Source organism: Drosophila tropicalis, unplaced genomic scaffold, assembly GCF_018151085.1.
Source record: "Drosophila tropicalis isolate 14030-0801.00 unplaced genomic scaffold, ASM1815108v1 contig_158, whole genome shotgun sequence".
In the NCBI taxonomy this organism is placed as follows: domain Eukaryota; kingdom Metazoa; phylum Arthropoda; class Insecta; order Diptera; family Drosophilidae; genus Drosophila; species Drosophila tropicalis.
The window spans coordinates 4,834,948-4,853,479 of record NW_027172602.1 but is presented as its reverse complement, the minus strand read 5'-3'; the positions used below and the strand labels follow the sequence as shown (position 1 = coordinate 4,853,479).

General features: G+C 36.9%; 4 protein-coding genes across 4 annotated transcripts; all 4 read left to right on the top strand.

Moving 5' to 3' along the window:
• The first annotated feature begins 4,826 nt into the window (after window positions 1-4,826).
• Pgant7 (N-acetylgalactosaminyltransferase 7) lies at window positions 4,827-7,348 on the top strand. Its single transcript, XM_068303273.1, has 3 exons — window positions 4,827-5,442; window positions 5,588-6,064; window positions 6,142-7,348. Exons 1-3 carry the CDS (start codon window positions 5,250-5,252, stop codon window positions 7,233-7,235), a joined length of 1,764 nt encoding a protein of 587 aa, XP_068159374.1. The 5' UTR covers window positions 4,827-5,249; the 3' UTR covers window positions 7,236-7,348.
• A 2,548-nt stretch (window positions 7,349-9,896) lies between these two features.
• LOC137585715 (uncharacterized) lies at window positions 9,897-11,074 on the top strand. Its single transcript, XM_068301621.1, has 2 exons — window positions 9,897-10,244; window positions 10,570-11,074. Exons 1-2 carry the CDS (start codon window positions 9,992-9,994, stop codon window positions 10,824-10,826), a joined length of 510 nt encoding a protein of 169 aa, XP_068157722.1. The 5' UTR covers window positions 9,897-9,991; the 3' UTR covers window positions 10,827-11,074.
• A 2,817-nt stretch (window positions 11,075-13,891) lies between these two features.
• LOC137587147 (uncharacterized) lies at window positions 13,892-14,621 on the top strand. Its single transcript, XM_068303417.1, has 2 exons — window positions 13,892-14,255; window positions 14,327-14,621. The coding sequence occupies exons 1-2, from the start codon at window positions 14,042-14,044 to the stop codon at window positions 14,581-14,583; spliced, it is 471 nt and encodes a 156-aa protein (XP_068159518.1). The 5' UTR covers window positions 13,892-14,041; the 3' UTR covers window positions 14,584-14,621.
• A 1,427-nt stretch (window positions 14,622-16,048) lies between these two features.
• LOC137583868 (uncharacterized) lies at window positions 16,049-18,013 on the top strand. Its single transcript, XM_068299037.1, has 6 exons — window positions 16,049-16,159; window positions 16,232-16,734; window positions 16,949-17,105; window positions 17,186-17,666; window positions 17,729-17,921; window positions 17,978-18,013. The coding sequence occupies exons 1-6, from the start codon at window positions 16,081-16,083 to the stop codon at window positions 18,011-18,013; spliced, it is 1,449 nt and encodes a 482-aa protein (XP_068155138.1). The 5' UTR covers window positions 16,049-16,080.
• Window positions 18,014-18,532: the final 519 nt, after the last annotated feature.

The following is an 18,532-nucleotide window of genomic DNA, read 5'->3' as shown; positions in this document are numbered from 1 at the left end:
ACGAGACAGAAAGGGAATAAAATGGCACTAGGTTGCTCTTATACTGCCCAATCGGCTGGTGATACAGCAGTTTTCGATAGTTTTTTGGACAAATACAGATGGAAACAACACATACACAACTTAACAGTCCAAATCTCACAAAGACTTAATATAATAAAATGGTTAGCTAACCAAAAATATAGTTGTGACATTAGATCACTAATAAATACAATTAAAGCTTTGATCATGTCAAAAATAGACTTTTGTTTACGTTTCTACGGCAATTGCCCTCATTCCTACAAAATAAAACTTAAATCCATATACCATGATGCATTGAGGAAAACCTTCGGAGCTTTTCGGTCTACTCCAACTAACAACCTTCTTTATGAAGCCGACCTTATGCCAATCGAGTCGAGATTTTCGCTAGCAACAGCAAAACTGTATAAAACTCTAATGCTCGCATCAAACACACCTCTCCAAAAAGTGTTAAACAAACTAAAAAAATCAAAAAAAACACCCAGAATACCATCGATTCTGCATAACACCTTGAACTTCTGCGAACACAATGATCTATCGTTTACCCCAATAAGAAGTAGGAAATTATTAAAACCCCCATGGTCTCTCAGTAAAGAGTCAGTTAATCTCTCTCTTCACTATGCGACTAAGTCATCTACATCCCCCATAATATATCGCAAAATGCTCCTTAGCCTCAAAGAGAGATATGATAGGTATAAGTTTATTTACACGGATGGGTCAAAATCAATACAAGGAGTCTCATACAGCATCACAACTGAGTCAGACATAGTTAAAATGGCTTTGCTCCCATCCCACACCTCGAATTACACAGCGGAGGCAGCAGCTATACTGGCTGCCTGTAAATATGCACTAAGAGAAAAACAGCATTTTGCAATTTGTTCAGACTCACTGTCAGCAATACAGGCAGTAACCCAGGTCAACAACCAAAATCCGTACATCTCGCATATACGAGACATAGTAACTCACCAATACCCCAAAATAATTTTGATATGGGTACCAGGTCACACTGGCATTCAGGGCAATATAATGAGCCGAGAAAAAAATTCCTACACCCTAAGCCTATTGAATCCCTATCCCTAAGTAACCCCAATATCGTCGCTATCTCCCAATTCTTTAAAGAAATAAACCTATACCACCTATTGTAAAATATTACCCAAACTCATGTAAATATAAGTTAACAAAAGAAATGTAAATAATTATTAATTATACTGTATATACATACATTTTTTACAACTAGCTTAAGACCATAGAAGTTATAGCTAGCACATAGATTAGAGGTATTTTGTAATTACCTACTAATCATAGTCTAAATAAATAAATAAATAACTATTTGAAGCGAATTTTTTATTTGCCGGTTTCCGGTATTGGAAAATGGAATGTGGTTTCGTCTACTGTCAGTAAATGCCTCATAAACGAGACAGAAAGGGAATAAAATGACACTAGGTTGCTCTCATACTGCCCAATCGGCCGGTGATACAGCGGTGTTCGATAGTTTTATTGCACGACTATCGGGCCAAATGTTGAAAATCGAATTATTAAAGAATTTGCAGATTCATTGGTTTCAACCGTGGAGAACACGGATTCAATACTAACACAGACACCTAATAAAGATTTTTGTAATAACTTAAATAAAGGTTGTGACCCCAACAAAATCTGTTAAAAACGCTTAAAATAACTATTTAAAGCGAATTTTTATTTGCCGGTTTCCGGTATTGGAAAATGGAATGTGGTTTCGTCTACTGTCAGTAAATGCCTCATAAACGAGACAGAAAGGGAATAAAATGACACTAGGTTGCTCTTATACTGCCCAATCGGCCGGTGATACAGCGGTGTTCGATAGTTTTATTGCACGACTATCGGGCCAAATGTTGAAAATCGAATTATTAAAGAATTTGCAGATTCATTGGTTTCAACCGTGGAGAACACGGATTCAATACTAACACAGACACCTAATAAAGATTTTTGTAATAACTTAAATAAAGGTTGTGACCCCAACAAAATCTGTTAAAAACGCTTAAAATAACTATTTAAAGCGAATTTTTATTTGCCGGTTTCCGGTATTGGAAAATGGAATGTGGTTTCGTCTACTGTCAGTAAATGCCTCATAAACGAGACAGAAAGGGAATAAAACGGCATTGGAAAGTGGAATGTGGTTTCGTCTGTCAGTAAATGCCTCATAAACGAGACAGAAAGGGAATAAAATGGCACTAGGTTGCTCTTATACTGCCCAATCGGCCGGTGATACAGCGGTGTTCGATAGTTTTATTGCACGACTATCGGGCCAAATGTTGAAAATCGAATTATTAAAGAATTTGCAGATTCATTGGTTTCAACCGTGGAGAACACGGATTCAATACTAACACAGACACCTAATAAAGATTTTTGTAATAACTTAAATAAAGGTTGTGACCCCAACAAAATCTGTTAAAAACGCTTAAAATAACTATTTAAAGCGAATTTTTTATTTGCCGGTTTCCGGCATTGGAAAGTGGAATGTGGTTTCGTCTACTGTCAGTAAATGCCTCATAAACGAGACAGAAAGGGAATAAAATGACACTAGGTTGCTCTCATACTGCCCAATCGGCCGGTGATACAGCGGTGTTCGATAGTTTTATTGCTCGACTATCGGGCCAAATGTTTAAAATCGAATTGATAAAGAATTTGCAGATTCATTGGTTTCAACCGTGGAGAACACGGATTCAATACTAACACAGACACCTAATAAAGATTTTTGTAATAACTTAAATAAAGGTTGTGACCCCAACAAAATCTGTTAAAAACGCTTAAAATAACTATTTAAAGCGAATTTTTTATTTGCCGGTTTCCGGCATTGGAAAGTGGAATGTGGTTTCGTCTGTCAGTAAATGCCTCATAAACGAGACAGAAAGGGAATAAAATGACACTAGGTTGCTCTCATACTGCCCAATCGGCCGGTGATACAGCGGTGTTCGATAGTTTTATTGCACGACTATCGGGCCAAATGTTGAAAATCGAATTATTAAAGAATTTGCAGATTCATTGGTTTCAACCGTGGAGAACACGGATTCAATACTAACACAGACACCTAATAAAGATTTTTGTAATAACTTAAATAAAGGTTGTGACCCCAACAAAATCTGTTAAAAACGCTTAAAATAACTATTTAAAGCGGATTTTTTTAATTGCCGGCATTTGGGAATTGGGAAATTATAGATTTACGAAAAAACTTATTTGAAGTCTTATTGATAAAGAGTCAAAATTAAATAAAGTCTAAAATGGCACTAGGTTTCTTTCACGGTCAGATTCTATGGTAAGACAGGCACTAAATAAAGATATTTTGAACTACTTAAATAAAGTGAGCACATTAAAGGTTCTGACCCCAACAAAATCTTTTAAAAACGCTTAAAATAACTATTTAAAGCGGATTTTTTTAATTGCCGGCATTTGGGAATTGGGAAATTATAGATTTACGAAAAAACTTATTTGAAGTCTTATTGATAAAGAGTCAAAATTAAATAAAGTCTAAAATGGCACTAGGTTTCTTTTATAGTCAGATACAATAGTAAGACAGACACTAAATAAAGATATTTTGAACTACTTAAATAAAGTGAGCACATTAAAGGTTCTGACCCCAACAAAATCTTTTAAAAACGCTTAAAATAACTATTTAAAGCGGACTTTTTAATTGCCGGCATTTGGGAATTGGGAAATTATAGATTTACGAAAAAACTTATTTGAAGTCTTATTGATAAAGAGTCAAAATTAAATAAAGTCTAAAATGGCACTAGGTTTCTTTCATATTCAGATTCTATGGTAAGACAGGCACTAAATTAAGATATTTTGAACTACTTAAATAAAGTGAGCACATTAAAGGTTCTGACCCCAACAAAATCATTTAAAAACGCTTAAAATAACTATTTAAAGCGGACTTTTTATTTGCCGGTTTCCGGCATTAGAAAATGGAATATGCTTTCGTCTACAGTCAGCAAATGCCTCATAAACGAGACAGAAAGGGAATAAAATGGCACTAGGTTGCTCTTATACTGCCCAATCGGCCGGTGATACAGCGGTGTTCGATAGTTTTATTGCACGACTATCGGGCCAAATGTTGAAAATCGAATTATTAAAGAATTTGCAGATTCATTGGTTTCAACCGTGGAGAACACGGATTCAATACTAACACAGACACCTAATAAAGATTTTTGTAATAACTTAAATAAAGGTTGTGACCCCAACAAAATCTGTTAAAAACGCTTAAAATAACTATTTAAAGCGGATTTTTTTAATTGCCGGCATTTGGGAATTGGGAAATTATAGATTTACGAAAAAACTTATTTGAAGTCTTATTGATAAAGAGTCAAAATTAAATAAAGTCTAAAATGGCACTAGGTTTCTTTTATAGTCAGATACAATAGTAAGACAGACACTAAATAAAGATATTTTGAACTACTTAAATAAAGTGAGCACATTAAAGGTTCTGACCCCAACAAAATCTCTTAAAAACGTTTAAAATAACTATTTAAAGCGGACTTTTTATTTGCCGGTTGATGATTTTAAGAGAAAATGTGATGTGGTTAAAGTGGGAAATTATGGATTAAGGAAAATTGCCTATTTGAAGTCTGCTTGATGAAAGAGTCGAAATTGAATGAAGTTTAAAACGGCACTGGCAGGCTCTTATATAGCCCAATCAGTCAGTGACTCACCGATTTTCGATAAGTTTCTGGCTCGACTATCGCTAATGATATCGAATCGAACTAGGCATTTTGCCAGATGGCGCCAGCAGGCAAGAAAGATTACAGAGAGTTAACATGATTAATCGATTAATTAACAGCGGCACTTTGAGTTTGCTGCTAACAGTGTCAAAAACATATGTGACTTTTCACAAAATTTCGCTCAAATTTAAAATAAACAAAAAGCAAAGCATAGACACACTGGCAACTAATGTGAAGAATGCAGTAATTGTGGTTTACTTGAGCGTGAAAAAGATATTGTTTGTTTGTTTTGTTTGGGAAACTTGCCGCCGCTCTCATCGTATTATCACCTGTCACACATACACACGACACGATATACATGCACACACACATATAATAGCCTTAGCGGCATTTTTGTTGTTTTATTCTTCGGTGCCGCTGTTGCTGCGCTTAGACACGTCAACAATCGTGATTTGACGGGGGCGGGGGAGGCTGCTGCTCACCATCTTCATCATCATCATTATCAACAACGGTAGCAGCGAGAAGAACTGCTAACTGAGCGCAATGCGAGTTAGCAATGTGAGGATTGGACGGATATGCCGATTGGCACTTGGCCTGCTGGTTATTCTGCCGTTACTTTATCTATTGACCAACTGGAGTGATCAACACAAACGCGTCCAGGATGCGCCCTATCAAGGCCGGCCCAATCACCAGCGTTTGGAGAATCGGCCACGTGAAGTACCCAAGTTAATAGAAGGTTAGTGGATAGAGGGGCAAGTGAAACGTGAAGGTGTGCAATTTGTTTTCGACCCATTTCAAATCTTATTTGCACAATTTTTTCTGTTTGAACAAGTGCATTATTATTATATTACTCATCTCATGTTGATACACACGTTTTGCAGGTCTTGGAAACTTCGAGCCCAAAGACCTGAAGCCACGTAGCGGACCTGGCGAAAATGGCGATGCCCACGTTCTAAATGCGAGTAAGAAAAATGCTGCCGATGCGTCAGAAATGGAATATGGCATGAATATTGCCTGCTCCGATGAGATTTCGATGCATCGCTCGGTGCGTGAAACTCGGCTGGAGGAATGCAAACATTGGGATTATCCCTACGATTTGCCACCGACAAGTGTCATCATTGTCTTCCACAACGAAGGATTCTCTGTGCTAATGCGCACAGTTCATTCGGTTATAGATCGCTCACCCAAACATATGCTGCACGAGATCATACTGGTGGATGATTTCTCTGATAAAGAGAACTTGAAATCCAAACTGGATGAATATATTGTTCAGTTCGATGGACTGGTGAAGATCATTAGGAACAAAGAGCGTGAGGGTTTAATTCGTACGCGATCGAGGGGTGCCAAAGAGGCTACAGGTAAAAAACAAAAAATTTCTTATTAATTGATTTCGTTATTTGATTTCTATTGATTTGTGTGTCCTTTCTGCCATTAGGTGAAGTCATTGTCTTTTTGGATGCTCATTGTGAGGTGAACTTAAATTGGCTGCCGCCATTGCTGGCTCCCATCTATCGGGATCGTACTGTGATGACTGTGCCCATTATTGATGGCATCGATCATAAGAATTTCGAATATCGTCCTGTCTATGGGACAGACAATCATTTCCGTGGCATATTCGAATGGGGTATGCTGTACAAAGAGAATGAGGTGCCACGGCGAGAGCAACGTCGTCGTGCCCACAATTCGGAACCGTATCGCAGTCCCACCCATGCTGGCGGCCTCTTTGCCATCAATCGGGAATATTTCCTTGAACTGGGCGCCTACGATCCCGGCCTTCTTGTATGGGGCGGTGAGAATTTCGAACTGAGCTTTAAGATCTGGCAATGTGGCGGCAGCATCGAATGGGTGCCGTGTTCGCGTGTTGGACATGTCTATCGCGGATTTATGCCTTACAATTTCGGAAAATTGGCCAACAAGAAGAAGGGCCCCTTGATAACGATCAACTATAAGCGCGTCATTGAAACCTGGTTCGATGAGACGCACAAGGAATACTTCTATACACGGGAACCGTTGGCTCGTTATCTCGACATGGGCGATATTACCGAACAGTTGGCATTAAAGAAGCGTTTGAATTGTAAATCGTTCCAATGGTTCATGGATCACATTGCCTACGATGTGTATGACAAATTCCCCGGTTTGCCGGCTAATCTCCACTGGGGCGAGCTCAGATCTGTGGCCTCCGATGGTTGCCTGGACTCGATGGGACATCAGCCGCCAGCCATAATGGGTCTTACCTATTGCCATGGCGGTGGCAATAACCAATTGGTCCGCCTTAATGCCGCTGGCCAGCTGGGAGTGGGCGAACGTTGCATCGAAGCGGATCGCCAGGGCATTAAATTGGCCGTCTGTCGCCTCGGCACTGTGGATGGGCCATGGCAATACAATGAACATACCAAACATCTTATGCATCGTGTCCACAAGAAATGCATGGCCCTCCATCCCACCACACAGCAATTGTCCTTGGCTCGTTGTGATGTCAACGATAGCTATCAGCAATGGTGGTTCAAGGAGATACATCCACGCTGGTAGACGTTGAGTAAGTACGAGTTTTCGGAAAAGCGGAACGCAAATGCAAATCTCACCAGGGTTTCACAAGTTTAACAAGTAACGGGGGCGGGGATCGATAATGTTTTTAGACAAAAGGAATTTAGTGAAATGGAATGAAAAATAGCAAAAGAGGAGCAAAGAAAACAAACAAAATTTTTTTGGAATCGTTGTTGGTATTTGTTTTTTTTTTTTCCTTTTCTTTTATTGGATATATATACTATATACACACACACATACATATACATATATATAATATATTCCAAAACGCACTTCCATATGCTTAGGGTCGGGGAAATCTTTTTCAGTTAAAAGTTTTGTAAGCATTTAATGCATAATATTGTAGAATATACATATATATTAGCTGATAAACAAACAAATCTGTATTAACTATATACATATGTCAGAATCAATTCCTTTTTCTTTGTATTATCCAACAAATTGATATTCAGAATTTCTAGACAGAAAGAAAATCCATCCATTTATTAAGATTTATCTATGTATTTGTTGTAAGCAAATTCAATTCCATCACATACATAAAAGTATTAGCATCAGCTGTAAATATATATATCTATGCATATATATTAATTAGTAAAACCATCAATTGGCAATTGTTAAATTATATAATATTCAGTTATATATGTAAATCCGAATATCGAATTTACAAAAGATTTCCTAGCCCTAAGCAAATATGGTCTAAACCGATTGTTAAGTGCGTGTGAGTGAGATAGAATGTGAGCAAAAATGAAAGAGATCGAGCTAGTGCGTTAGTTGATGGTGTGAGAAAAGGGAATTAGCTATATATACATAATATATTTAATATATATATATATAAATATATATAAAAACACAAAAGAATATGTGCGATGTGAGGATCGTGTGCAATATCATCATATATATCTACAGAGATACATTTATACTATATAAAAAATGTATAGCAGGATATATAGGATCGATCCCAATTTTGTTTAAAACATGGATGTTTTTTTTTTCGAAAATCGAAATCTTTTTTATACCTACTATTAATATTAATAACATAATGTTTCTTTATTCTTTATATTTTCTTGAATTTTTTGTTTATACATACATATATACTTTTTGCTCTTTGATTGCCAACGAAATGGGAAAAAAAAAAAAAATAATATTTGAACCAATTAAGTTAATATTCATAATTAATACTGCCGAGAATTACATTCCAAATGAATCACATTCTATAAACTACTTATATGAAGAATATACAATTTATTTTCTTATAATTTAATTTTTTTTCTTATTCGCATATAAGTCTAGAGTAATAAGTCTGAATAATTAATAGATGTAATAACTATAATAATAATAATAATAATAATAACAACAAGAGAACATGTTTTCTAAACTCTTTAAAATCGATTTGTTTAATCTTTACCTTTTGTTTTTTTATCAAACAAGTGATAAATCATTGTACATCGAACTCTACATTTGAATATTAAACACAAATTTTAATTAGATTAATGATAATATGTCTACAGAAGAATGTGGGGATGAAGAAGTGTAGAAAGGAATTGTGATATTACTGGACTCTTGAATCAGATCAGATTGTATTCGTATTAATCGTGACTTGATTATTGTCATTTATGATAATATATATACTATATATACTTACGATCGATTCGTGTTGATTACAGAATATGAGTCAGCCAATATTGATGGATTGAACAAATTGTGAATAATAATATTATTTTGAAGTCTCTGAATGTTATCAAAATCGTCCAATTCTAGGGAAGTCCTCAAGAGTATGTTTGTCATTTGTTTTCTTTTTTTTTTCTTCTCTGATAAAGTTCTGCGAAATGTATTGAAATCGATCGAAGTAAGAGTGATAGAATTACATGCAATGGGAATAAGATGGATGGACAGGTGAAGTAATTCTTCTAAAGGGTCTTATGAGATTGAAGGAGAGCTTCCAAATGTCAAAGGGTGGGGGACGGGGCGTGTCAAATTAGGTAGCAATGTTTATGTTGTGTGTAGTTTGTCAGCTTATCACAATTTGTGTGTGTATGTTTTTATATAGAAATTATACACATTTTGTTTTAGCTGATAATGGGCAATGGGAGATGGAACGCAATAAACGCCGAATTGTTCAATTTAATTGACTGAAGTGGGCTGGGCTAGACCACTGGGGGTGGGCGGGGGAGACCCGAGAACCCTTCTTATCAATTGTTATTGTCACTGAGACGATACACTATACTGTGAAAACTAATTGAAAGGGTTGACAGAAACAAATTTATGTTTTTTGAATCTTCAATGAAAATACAGTGAAAAGTACATGAAAATAAATAGACAAAGCCTAGTTAGAGGAAAATGCTTTCAAAATCAGTGGATTGGCGAGATGAAAACTAATGCCTGATCCCTTTTGAGTTGAATTTCAAGTCTGTTAGGGTATTTAATCAGTTCGCTTAGAACCATTTGCAGTTGGATTAAAACATTGTCAGTGAGTTGTCAATGAAAATTGGCAATTTGCCGCCTGCCTGATAAGAAAAAACCATTCGGCAGGCAGACATCCGACACAACCGGAACCGGGGCAAGGTGTGGCCCAATCAGAGGTTTCCATTTACTCGGAACTCTCTGGCCGCGTGTATATATAAATAATAAACCCATCGCCATACCATCAATCAGTCCGTGCTGTTTACTCATTGCAGCTGTTTGTTAGTTAGTTACTTTTCAAGGATATCAAATCGTAGTGAACGTCTTTTCCTCCTTTCATCATGTGCAAATTGAGTCTGTTGCTATTGTTGGCCGTATTCGGTTGCCTCCTGGTCTCCGGCAGTCAGGCAGGTCGTTTGGGTTCCCGTGATGCCAGTACCAATGAGGTTAGTCTTCGTGACATTACCGTGGTCAAGGATGTGCGAGCCTTTGCCGCCAAGCATCCGGGTCTCAAGATGCAACGTCTGACCAAGCATCCTGAGGCAAGAAGTAGTACCCAATCGGTGCGTTACTCTCTGGGAGCTCGTATCTCTGGTAAGTAGAACCCATAAAATAAGATAAGCAAATCTAATTGCTATGGATTATTGCTATAATTTGAGCATTATCTCAAATACCTAGATATTGATGTTCTAGAACGAATATCGATAGTACTTGGTATTAAGTTATGTTATCAGCAAAAGCTTATATTACTATAAGCTGTTGGTTTTTGCTTTTTTGTTTTGCCTGGCTAAAGCTTTTCACACACAAACAGATGGGCCAATGACCGTCTTGGGGCCTCTATGCAAAGTCAAGGCTGCGCCTAAAAGCTTGCTAGACATTCTATTATAATCGAATTAAATCTTTTGATGATCACTTTCAGGCGATCGCTTGGTGGCTCAAGGTGCCGATGTCTTCACCTATCCCTCGGTCAAGGATGTCAGTCTGCAATTGACATATCCCGAATCTGGTACTGGGGCTGTTGTCACCTATGTGGAATTGATCTGCAGTCAGGATAACACTGAGGGCAATGCCTATGTGGTTGCCGGTGGCATTGGACAGCGTTTCATCTCCATTGTCTTGGAGGCAAATCAAACCAAAAACTTCTCCTATCAGGCACAATATTATGGCACAGATTAAAAACAAATATCGAATGAAAATTTTGTAAATTCAATTTAATTTTACCTAACAAATTTTTATTGTTTTTTTTTTTTTTTATACAATTCGTTCTAACTAGAAATACATTTACATTTATACATACATACGATACACGTACGTACGATACACAGACATACATAAGCACACACACACAGATCCACACACACTAACATTTATATAAATGTATACTGAGCATTATAAATTATTAGCGAAATCGATCGAACAAGTAATTCCATTGGTAATTCTCTTTGGCTAAAACAAAAAAAAAAAAAAAAAAAAAGGCAGCCTGGGGGCTACTCACGCGCCTTTGGCTTGCCGCTTCATAAATCTGATAAAACGGAGACATTTTAGCCGATGACGTGTAGAGAGATTTTTGATATTGATTTCGGACATTCCCGAAATTGAATAGAAAAAAATGCCAAACACTTGGCATGATCATGCCAAAAGATATCATATGTCGTATGACAAATTTTTAAAAAAGTTCCCCCCTGCCCATAGCACATACATAGTTCTCGGATTCTGTCATCAAATCATCGCTTATTCAATAAAGGGAAATTTCTCGTTAAATTGTATGAAATTCACATGGCTATTAAAAATTAAAAACTACAAAAAAAAAACCTAAAAATAAACTCAAGTAGACATCGTCTGACATTCATCGTTGAGAGACTTCAATTTCTATATATATAGAAGTCTAGGGAGAGAGAATAATCATTGAAATGGAAAATCGGCAAAAAAAAAAATGGTTAATTTTCGTATTGAATAGAAAATCCATAGCGATTGCAGGCATCGGCTTTAGTATGCAAATAATTTATCTTACCTTACGAGTTAATTGTATCGATAAATGTCTTTGGATTGATTGAAATGTTAGATGATTATTTGAGCCAAGGGACTAAATGATTCAGTCCTAACTCAACAATTCAATGCAAACACATAATGTTTTGAAAAATAACCTGCAGTTAACTTAAAAAGTTTTACATGTCTCTAAAATGTGAAAATTTCAGTTTTCGTTCGTTGTTAAATGAAATGACAAGTGCTTAAATTTGGGATTGAGTTGCCTAAGGGTGGGTTATGCCTAACTAAATCTATCGTCAGGGCTGTCGACTCGACTTTAATTTTGCCAATCGACAACTCTGCCTACAATGCCCAAAAAACAAAGCCCATAATGCTGTAAGCAGAAGAAAAGATTGAGATTCCTAAACGAATTAAATATAAGGTGTTAAATATTGTCAAGACTCTAAGCCTCATTGAGCACATGTCTTATAAATGAATTGGTAATGAATTAATTTTCCAACAAATAAAAAACATTTAGTTTACATTGAGGCACTCTTAAAGTTTTAGAGGCTGAAGGCTTGTTTAAACAGTTTAAAGTTTAAACTGTCGTGGCTCATAATTCAATATAATAGATTGGGAGAGGATTGCATTTAAGAAAGGGCAAGCGGGACTATTTCCTTAAGGAGTCCTCCGAAAGAAAAGACTTTTAGCCCGGGAACTTCTCACAAGACCTGGAAATAATAATTATTCTTACCTATTCGGACCACAATTACCTTAAAATAATCCAAGATATCACTCGACGACAGAGGTCTCACTTTAATATCACTTGTTGAGGCATTTTACCTATCAATTCAATGTCATGCTGATTAGGCAATACTATATGATTCTTTTACTTGAATGGTGGGTATATTATATATGTAACTATAATATATATGTAGTATAGGTACATCCATTCCAGATACCCTCATTTGTGGGACTAATTCAATTTCCAGTTGACCAGTGTTTATTGTAGTGTTTTTGTTTTCCTGTGTTTTTGCAATTGAACTTCCTAAATTAATTAACGATAAAAGTAGCAATGAAGTCCATATTTGATATCGACCATGAGTATGTATGGTTAAGTTTTGCGTAGTCGGTCACAATGTTTATTTGTTTATTAGATTGTTTGCCATTGTGCGCAATTATGCATATCAAGGCTAAGATTGCGAAGTGAAATAACAAAAACTAGAGACTCTAAAAGTTTAACAAAAACTCGAACACAACGAAGCTCCCAGTACCCTATATCAATCAATGCCTCACTCTGATATTGAGTTTGAAATTGTTTATACCCTTGATTTCATTAAGGGTATTCAAATAGCAGAACCAACACAATGCACGTGCCAGGTGAAAAGTAAATAAACGTTCATTAAACATTACTTAATAACAAGGAGGAAGAGATAGAAAGAGAGGGAGAGAAAGAGATGACACTTGGAAAATAAGGGCTTCCGCTCGGGCGAGACGGTAAACTAAAAGAATAGAATTAAATAACCAACAACTGATAATAATATTTAATGATAATTAAATGTAATCTATATTCCTTCAAATATTTTTAAGTCATATATAATTTCGATTGGGTATACAAGTGTTTTCTATATGTACTGATAGTAAGTAATTTGTGCTTGAGCCAAAAGATAATCGTATAATTGATGATCCATTTACTTATGGCAGGCACTGTTCGAGTGTATACCAAACATAATTGTTAAAGCAAATTATAGACAATTATTTTATGTACGCCTACTTAAGCAGTTGTTTGTGCAATCTCAGCATTGAGAGATAAACAATTCTCAAGTGATATAGACAAAGAGAGCTAGAGAGAGAGAGAGAGAGAGAAAGGGAGATAGGGAGAAAGAGCGAGCGAGAAAGAAGGACGGAAACCCCTTCCTGAGGGCCTCTAGATTAAAGATCTTCCTGGTGAATCATATCAAGTATTTTTAAGAGTGTGGCACATGTCTATAAATAGATATAATAGCTCAATTAGCAAAGCCAATTCAATAAGCCATGGCCAATACTTTATTGCTCTTCCCTCCCTATGCCCCAGCCCATCATTCACATTTTGACTTTACGTCTCTCTAACATTTCTTTTGGTTTTCTTTCTCGCTCCATCGTTTGTTCTTGTTGTCGAGCTATTATCGCTCCGAGTAGCGTCTTATCGCACTCGCAATGCTCGCTGACCGCCGATAAGGCTGACAATTCCATTTTTGGGCGAGATATAAAAACCAACCACATTGGTCCGGTCCGCCAAAAAGGTTCGAAAAAGCCCACACAAGCACATACAATACGTCGGAAAAATTTCTATTCCACAAAAAAAAAAAAAAAAAAAATTAAACCAATAAACCCATCTCAAGTCAAATCATCTCCCTTGATAGTCATCCACGGGTCAAAGGGCAACCATGTGGCATGCGCTAATTGCTCTATTCGGTGTAGTGTTTCTAGTGAACGCTCAACCACTCGCCCGGGCAAATGATCTCTATTATACGGCCATAACGCCCGTTAGTGATGAGACTCGTTATACGACACTAAATCCAAATGCAGAGCTGAAAGAATTCAATAAGGTGAAACATTCAAAGGGGAATATTGTCTTTACTTCGGGTGAACGTATTACAGGTATAACACAATCAATTTCCCCCATCGTCCATCCTGGACTCATTCCAAGTGATCGGTTTTTCTCGCTCCAGGTGATCGTTTGATTGTCAATCACTATGATGATGAGAGTTTCACCACAACTGCCGACATTGAGGTCGGCATGAAGTATCCATCGAGTAGCAGCACCGGCGCCACTTTAACCTGCATCGAGATCTATGTGGATATGTCGGCGGATGATGCTGGTGCCTATATGATCAATGGTGGCATTGGCAAGGCTAATGCCGAAATCCTCTTGACCTGCAATCAAACTCGCACATATGTCTACGAAACCTATTTCTATGGTTATTAAAGAGCCAATGGCCAGACCAAATAAAACATCAACTGTGATCGCTTCTCGTTAGTATTATAGATCTTAAACAATCAACATTTTTTTTTTTTGTTTTGATATTAAACACAAAAGTCTAAACTTAACTAAACTCAATTTAATTGTTGCAAAAACAAAAATATGGTTAATTTTTGTTTTTTTTGTTTTTGTTCTTGTGTGTGCTTTTTTCTTGCTTTTATTTTGTATGCGATTTATTGGTCTCTTATCGTCCGTCAATTCGTTTCAATTCTGGCCTCCAATAGGTTTTTCCAATCAACAAAAAGAAACAAATCAAGACTGCGTCATCTTCCCGATCGCAGCTAATTGAAATTATGTGTGTGGGTGTGTGTCTATTTGTCATGTGATCTAAAAGATTAGATGTTCGAATAGTCAACAAAATATTACCTCAAGTATTGCAACATCTATTGTAATTTAATATTGATAAAGACAATGATGATGGAGCAAGAATCTAAAGGCATATGGGCGCACAACGCTCAACGAAATTTGCCGTCTTCTCTTCAGACCAAGTCAAGATTTTGGTCTATGGAGATGCTTATCTAAAGAAATTATTTATCTTTCGATTAGGCATCATTTGATGTGATTAATTAATTCTTAACTGTTGTTTTAAGAAAGAAAGTAAATAGAACTCCCTGTAGAAAAAGACATTCTTTAAACCCAACTTTGCCTTAGAATCATAAGTGCTCCAAAGCAATCTGCTCGCGAATCGATCAAAAGAACAAACCACATAAGCAAAAGACTGAAAAAAAGTTTCTGATGAACCGATCTTTGATTTGACAGATCAATGACCTACTTATAGAAGTCCATACTGGTGATATCGACAACTTTATTCACTTAATTTTAAATGACTGTGAGACACACGAAGACAAACAAAAGAACATTTGCAATCGGGGATCCTTTAAAAGGATCGAAAGGGCATTTTGAGCATCTGCTCAGGTAAAAGGATATAAATTGAACTTCAATTACAGTCTTCAGTTCCAGGAAAGGAAAAAAAAAACCAAACCAACATTATGTGTCATAAGTTCAACTAGGCTAATGAATTCTAACAGTCATTTGCTATAAATCCCCATAAAAGAAAAGAAGAAATATTATTCAAAAGAAAACAATAATAAAAACATTCGAATTCATAGGAAATACCTACATATGTCAAGAGTCAACATCATGGACGGATCCAGAAAGGGGGATTAGCATGGGGGTGTGGACACCAATAATATAAAATTGGACTTGACTTTCATGCAAAGAAATATTTTACAACCGAATACCGATGCATAAGGAAATTTAAAGGGTATCTCAACATCGCTATGGGCAAACATTAAATCCATGTGTATCAATGTATATTATATTTAGGTATATAAATTCCAGATTGTATTCAGCTGATACGAAGCTATCAAGCTGACCATTAGCTGAGATGTAGCATCAGTCTGTTATGGGCTTTTATGCCGATTAGTATACGTTCTACAAAAGATGACGTTTCTGAAATTCCGAATTTTTTTGGTCGCCCTGACGCTTTGCATTGCATTGGGACAGTCAATTGTGTTGAAAGGTATGGATTAAGGGATTTGTGCGTAATTACTCAATGGTCATAGAATTTATCCCTTAATTATATGGCACTCAGTGGGTCAGCCCTGTCCACGGTATCCAAATTATCCAGAGAGCACATGCATGGGCATAAGAAATTGCACAACACTGGACGAATTTGTCCATCAGGAAAACCGTACTTTATATGATGTTGTTTCCTGTGGCATTAGTGTATACATGGAACTTGTGTGTTGTCCGAATGGTCATAATGGAAATGCTACAGCTTCCACGGTTACACCAGCTTCAACATCTTCACCAACTTCACCAGCTTCACCAGCGGTATTCGAACCACAGCCATCAACTACAACACCCAAAGAGACGCCTGTCCGATCTTATCTTGATAACTTTGGCCATCTGGCATCGCTCAAGTATTTCAAAGATGAATATATGGATGATACGATATATTCCTGTACGGCCTTGATCATAGACGATTATTTCGTATTGACTAACTATGCGTGCCGTATTTTCAATAACCAACCGCCACTAAAGGTGCGTTTGGGACTACAAACGAATCATCAGCAAATTTCTGAGATCAAACAAGTAAGTAAGACACACACTAAACACTTATTGAACACGGTATCCTTAAAGTTGCATGCACAACACTGTTCAATTACAAGTAATTCAACACTGAATACTTGAACAAGTATTAATTTCTGTTGATTATGAAAATAATATATAAGTGATACGAAATGATGTAAAACCCCAAATGATTCTAGAACTGAATCAAATTTTAAAATATGTATAATACTTATAGCCTTTGAAAGTTCATGAATTTGACTTGGTTGCAATTGAAATGTTTGATAAATTAAACAACACGATAGCACCGGATGCCAAAATTGCCGAATTCTGCACTCAAGCCGATATGAAGAATTATACAAAACTATTTGCAGTGGCCTTTGCTCAAAAGAATCGTGAGTGACATTTGTTTTTTTGCCATTTCAGATGTTTGTGTTGAATCTAATTTGTGTGTTTTTTTTTTTGTTTGCTTTAGACGAAAACTGTGATTTATTCCAGAAGGAAATGAGGATGCTTTCGTATGGGGCATGCGTAAATGTTAGAAATAAAGAGCGATTCGAAGTCAATGCCACTAGAGAGTCACACTGGTGTCTCCAGCCTATAAAGAGTAGGCTTAACACCGGTTGCATTAAGTGCTTAAGAGGCAGTGCCAGTGTCCTTCATGTCGAACGTTCGGATGGTGGCATCTGTGTGGCTGGCATTGCCACACCCACAGCCGATGAATGTTTACCGTTACGGTCACCACTCTATTATACAAGCATTTTGCATCAAACTAATAGAAATTTTCTAACTAAATATGCTCCACGTTTAGGAATAATTGAGAAACCATCAATTGTTCCACCTTCGACAACTCCTTCACCTGAAACTATTCTCCCCCCAAGTTATATACCATCGCCTTGTCCTCCACCAGCAACTCTATCACCCCGAACTGCAGTCCCACAAACTCTTTCTACAGGGTAAGGATTTCTTGTCAACTAACCAAATTTTCACTCATGTATTAGGCCTTCTTTACTGATAGCTTTAGCCATTTAGCAACGCTATACTACAAGGATGAAGAAAAGCTAGAATTTATATATTCCTGTACGGGCTTAATTATAGATAAGAACTACGTCCTTGCCACCTATGCTTGCCTTAAAGCTGCAGGTCATCGGCCACTTCGAGTGCGTTTGGGTTTACTAAGAAATCATCAGCAGAGTTCCGAAATCTTGGGTGTAAGTACATACTCAGTATGAATGGCGTTTTAATGTTAGTCAATGTATTATTACAGGATCCTCAAATACATAACAAGGATCTATTTATTTAACAAAAACGATAAAGATTAATTAGTATTTTTTGGATTTGATTTTGGTTTGTCCGCAGACGTCTTGTTCGTTTCGAGGCCGGAAGAAAAGAGAGCGACGCCGTCTCGTGCCTATCGAGAACTTATCGCTAACCTCGATACTTAGTACTAACAATCGATACTTATTACTAATAATCGATACTTATTACTAACAATCGATACTATAATACTGGTTTCGGTATATGCATGAGCATTTAACAGACATTGTAAATAATTGGAATCTTACAACTCGGCCGTCCTGACGAGGAATCGACCTCGATTCCAATAGTTAACAGCTAGAGGGGGGGTAAATAAGAACCTTACGGGGCTGGTGTCGCCTTTGTTTGGTTATCAGAAGTGCAATCTTGATCAGGGGCAACCCATAGCTTTAATTTGGAGGCTTCTAGGACCCCGTCATATGGTAGTTGGGTGATTTGGGAACCTTCTACATCCCGGATCACATATCGGTCATTCGGAAGTTTCTTATGAACCACATACGGACCA

What these genes read in the sequence shown, in the direction of transcription:
- LOC137587147 (XM_068303417.1), top strand. Translation starts at nt 14,042, where the DNA reads ATGTGGCATGCGCTAATTGCTCTATTCGGTGTAGTGTTTCTAGTGAAC. An exon ending in TTCGGGTGAACGTATTACAG is followed by an intron (nt 14,256 to 14,326) that starts GTATAACACAAT and finishes TTCTCGCTCCAG; the next exon opens with GTGATCGTTTGATTGTCAAT.
- LOC137585715 (XM_068301621.1), top strand. Translation starts at nt 9,992, where the DNA reads ATGTGCAAATTGAGTCTGTTGCTATTGTTGGCCGTATTCGGTTGCCTC. An exon ending in TCTGGGAGCTCGTATCTCTG is followed by an intron (nt 10,245 to 10,569) that starts GTAAGTAGAACC and finishes GATCACTTTCAG; the next exon opens with GCGATCGCTTGGTGGCTCAA.
- Pgant7 (XM_068303273.1), top strand. Translation starts at nt 5,250, where the DNA reads ATGCGAGTTAGCAATGTGAGGATTGGACGGATATGCCGATTGGCACTT. An exon ending in AGTACCCAAGTTAATAGAAG is followed by an intron (nt 5,443 to 5,587) that starts GTTAGTGGATAG and finishes CACGTTTTGCAG; the next exon opens with GTCTTGGAAACTTCGAGCCC. An exon ending in GGGTGCCAAAGAGGCTACAG is followed by an intron (nt 6,065 to 6,141) that starts GTAAAAAACAAA and finishes TTCTGCCATTAG; the next exon opens with GTGAAGTCATTGTCTTTTTG.
- LOC137583868 (XM_068299037.1), top strand. Translation starts at nt 16,081, where the DNA reads ATGACGTTTCTGAAATTCCGAATTTTTTTGGTCGCCCTGACGCTTTGC. An exon ending in ACAGTCAATTGTGTTGAAAG is followed by an intron (nt 16,160 to 16,231) that starts GTATGGATTAAG and finishes TATGGCACTCAG; the next exon opens with TGGGTCAGCCCTGTCCACGG. An exon ending in GGCCTTTGCTCAAAAGAATC is followed by an intron (nt 17,106 to 17,185) that starts GTGAGTGACATT and finishes TGTTTGCTTTAG; the next exon opens with ACGAAAACTGTGATTTATTC.